Source organism: Tasmannia lanceolata, unplaced genomic scaffold (genome assembly GCF_043159265.1).
Source record: "Tasmannia lanceolata isolate RefF3 unplaced genomic scaffold, GAP_Taslan_0.1 ptg000006l, whole genome shotgun sequence".
Lineage (NCBI taxonomy): Eukaryota > Viridiplantae > Streptophyta > Magnoliopsida > Canellales > Winteraceae > Tasmannia > Tasmannia lanceolata.
Window position 1 is genome coordinate 20,782,990 of NW_027518683.1, and position 3,268 is coordinate 20,786,257.

Here is a 3,268-nt window from a genome sequence, read left to right on the forward strand (position 1 = left end):
AGTTTCATGGAAGTTTACAGGTTGTCTGAGCTATCTGGCGGAGATGATTCATTCGGCCGACTATTTTGGGTAGTCGGTCCTTGTATTCGGGCTTGGAATAAATCACTCAGACTCGTTATCACCGTGGATGGTACTCACCTACGGGGGAAGTATCCCGGTATACTGTTGATTGCATGCGGGATGGATGGAAATAATGGGATAGTTCCGTTCGCGTACGCTGTTGTTGAGAAAGAGAATATCGAGACGTGAGGTTGGTTTCTGTGCCAGCTTCGTGTGAGAGTCTGTGAACCGCATCGGAGAAGGGGCATCACTTTTGTCTCCGACCGGCAGAAAGGGATAATACAAGCAGTCAATGATGTGTTCCCAAAATCATATCACTCCTATTGCCTAAGGCACATCCAAGCAAACATTAAGGAGCACTTTAAGGACGAATATGTGGAGGATCAATTATGGAAGGTAGGAACTATCTTGAGAGAGGATATTTTTCGAATGACCATGGCCGATATAGAAGCAGCCAATAAAAAAGCATATGAATGGATATGCAAGATTGATAAGGAAAATTGGGCTAGTCTCTTCTTGAAGGGGAGGAGATTCAATATTTATACATCAAATGCATGTGAGGTCTCGAATGCTACCCTGAAGAATGCCAGAGAATATCTTATTGCTACACTAGTGGAGCACACGAGGCAGAAGGCGTCTGAATCATTTGCAAAACATAGAGAGGCCAGTAATCGTTGGAAAGGTCCTCTGACTTCGTACGCCATTAAGATCATCCAATTAGCTAGTGATGCGGGAAGGAGGATGAATGTTAGTGCTCTTGATTCGCTTCTCTTTCAGGTGTCCTCGAAGTTGCACCAAGACAGAGTTGACTTAGGAGAGAAGACCTGTTCATGTCGTGCATTCCAAACTTTAGGGATACCATGTGCTCATGCTATGGCAGCCATTGGTTTTAGAAAAGCTGATGTGTTCGACTTCACTGAGGAATGAAACTGGTCGGAAACTCTTCCTGATACGTATAGAGAAGTGATTGACACAACACTAGACATGTTGCAATGGCAACAACCTGAAGCTAGATTGCTGCCCATCGATCCGCCAAAATTTGAAAGACTTCCTAGAAGGCCGAAGAAAAAGAGAAAAGAATCAGCGTTTAGTTCTGGAGTACATAACAGATGTGGTAATTGCGGTCAACTTGGCCACAACAAACGAAGGTGCGCGAATAATCCGATCAGGAGACCCGCAGTTGATGTTGACCGCCTCCTACATTCACGGCTGTTAGCTAGGTAAAATCTACACCAAGATTTTTTTAAAACAGTATAACTTAGTGTCGCTTGTAATCCAATAATGTGATAACCTTTGTCTGGTTGATTGCAGGTCAGAAATAGTTGGGCAACCGCCTTTCTATTCGTGATTATGTACATAAAATACTCATTCCAATGTCAGTTGTCTTCCTCCTAACTCATCCAAGAAACGCAATGAATTCTATCCACTTGGTAACTTCAGGATTCCCCACTTGGTAACTGGGTAAATTTCAGTCAGAATTTCAGTGCCGTTCCCAGGTTCATCATGTGGTTCATCCTCGATGAAAATGGCTGACAGACGCATGTGTATGTGGCGTAACTGTGGTGTAACGTTGGCGTACCGGGTTGATTTATTTCTTTGGTCTCTGTTGCTGATTTTGTCTCTACTTAATGTGTCAGTGACTTATTACAGAAACGACGACGTTAATATGTATTGAACACGTAACCCTAAGTCGTTTCGTTTTCTCTCTCTCTTTCTATATATATATATATATATATATTATATAAGGACTCTAAGGAAACCCTAGAGTAGAATTGCTGCCGCAGCTCTAAGGGTTTCTTCGATTCTCCTCCTGTACAGATACATTTTCACCAAATACCTTGGAAAATTATGGGTAGGAAGAAGTACTACGTAGTTTTCAGGGGACGCCAACAGGGAATCTTCACTTCATGGCCTGAGTGCGAGCGCCATGTAATATGCTACAGTGGTGCCGTCCTTTATTCTTATACCACGCTGGTGGAGGCAGAACAACAACTAAGGGAGTACAGGATTCGACAAGTGCCATTGTCAGGACGAGGGGAAGTAGAGGATCATGTGCACGTCCAGCCTACACCTACATCGAGCATTACTCTTCTGGCGCTGCTTCTTGTAGTGTTGTTATTGCTTATTGTAGCAAATTTGCTGTTAGTATAAGCGATGTTGAGGGTGAGGAGGCGAGTAGATTGCCTCCGGGTGGGTAGGTAGTATCATTTACTCCTAATGTGCAGGCATTGTTTTTCGTGACGTATTATTGCACAGTTGAAGGTATTCGTAGAATCTGTACTGCTCCTTATAAGGTGTAGACACCCCATTTTGACCGTACCTTGAGCCTCCCAGGTTTGAGCAAAAACCCAACCAAATCAATCAACTAGGGTCCCAAATTTCACCCCGAGTTAGCTTAAGGTTCCGCCAAGGCCTCTGCAAAATTTCATCGAAATCCGAGCTCATTTGCCTAGCGAACAGACCGAAGCTTTGCTGTAGTGTAAATGCGCATAAGGGGAGTGGATTATCCTGGATGGGACGTGCCCGATGCGAATAAGACAAGATTTACGGGTGCGCTCATCAAAATAATCGCGCGCTTTATCCAATTGGAGTGCGGATATCATCCTTCGAATTTTCGTTAAATATGGATTTTCTCTTTTTTTTTTAGAAAAAAAGAAAAAAAGGAAAAAAGGACGAGAAGAGAAATTTGCAGAGAGAGTTTTTTTTTTTTTCTCTCGATCGAGATTTTCCGATCATCTTCTTCCTTAAATCCGGCTAGAATCCGGCAGTATTCCGGCCGGCTTCTGGTTAGCAATCTTACATCTGCAGAGGTAGAAAGTTCGCAGAGGAGAGAAAATTAGCAGAGGAGAAGAGAGAGGTTTTCCCTCCAACCGAAACCTAAATTTCCTTTCTTCTCCGGCTAGATTCAGGCCAGATCCCGGCCAATCTACCTTCTCCGGCTATTTCTCCGGCGATCTATCATTTCCGGGGAGCTCATCTTCTTCGGCGAATACATCTTCGTCCAGATCTTACATTCCGACCAACGGCTTTCTTCTCCGGCAAGTATAAAATCCGGCTGATCTTCTTCTTCTCCGGCTCTTCTTCTCCGGCTAGCCACCGCATTTTTTTTCAGATCTGCAGACAGAGAGGGAAAAGAGCATCAGATTTCTTTTTATTTTTCTTCAATTCCCATTCTTCTCCTCCGATCGCTTCTGGCGGATTTCTCTAA

General features: G+C 43.8%; 1 protein-coding gene across 1 annotated transcript; it reads left to right on the top strand.

Annotated features, from left to right (window-relative positions):
- The first annotated feature begins 495 nt into the window (after positions 1–495).
- On the top strand, positions 496–987 carry LOC143878810 (uncharacterized). Its single transcript, XM_077381045.1, has one exon. The coding sequence runs from the start codon at positions 496–498 to the stop codon at positions 985–987; it is 492 nt and encodes a 163-aa protein (XP_077237160.1).
- Positions 988–3,268: the final 2,281 nt, after the last annotated feature.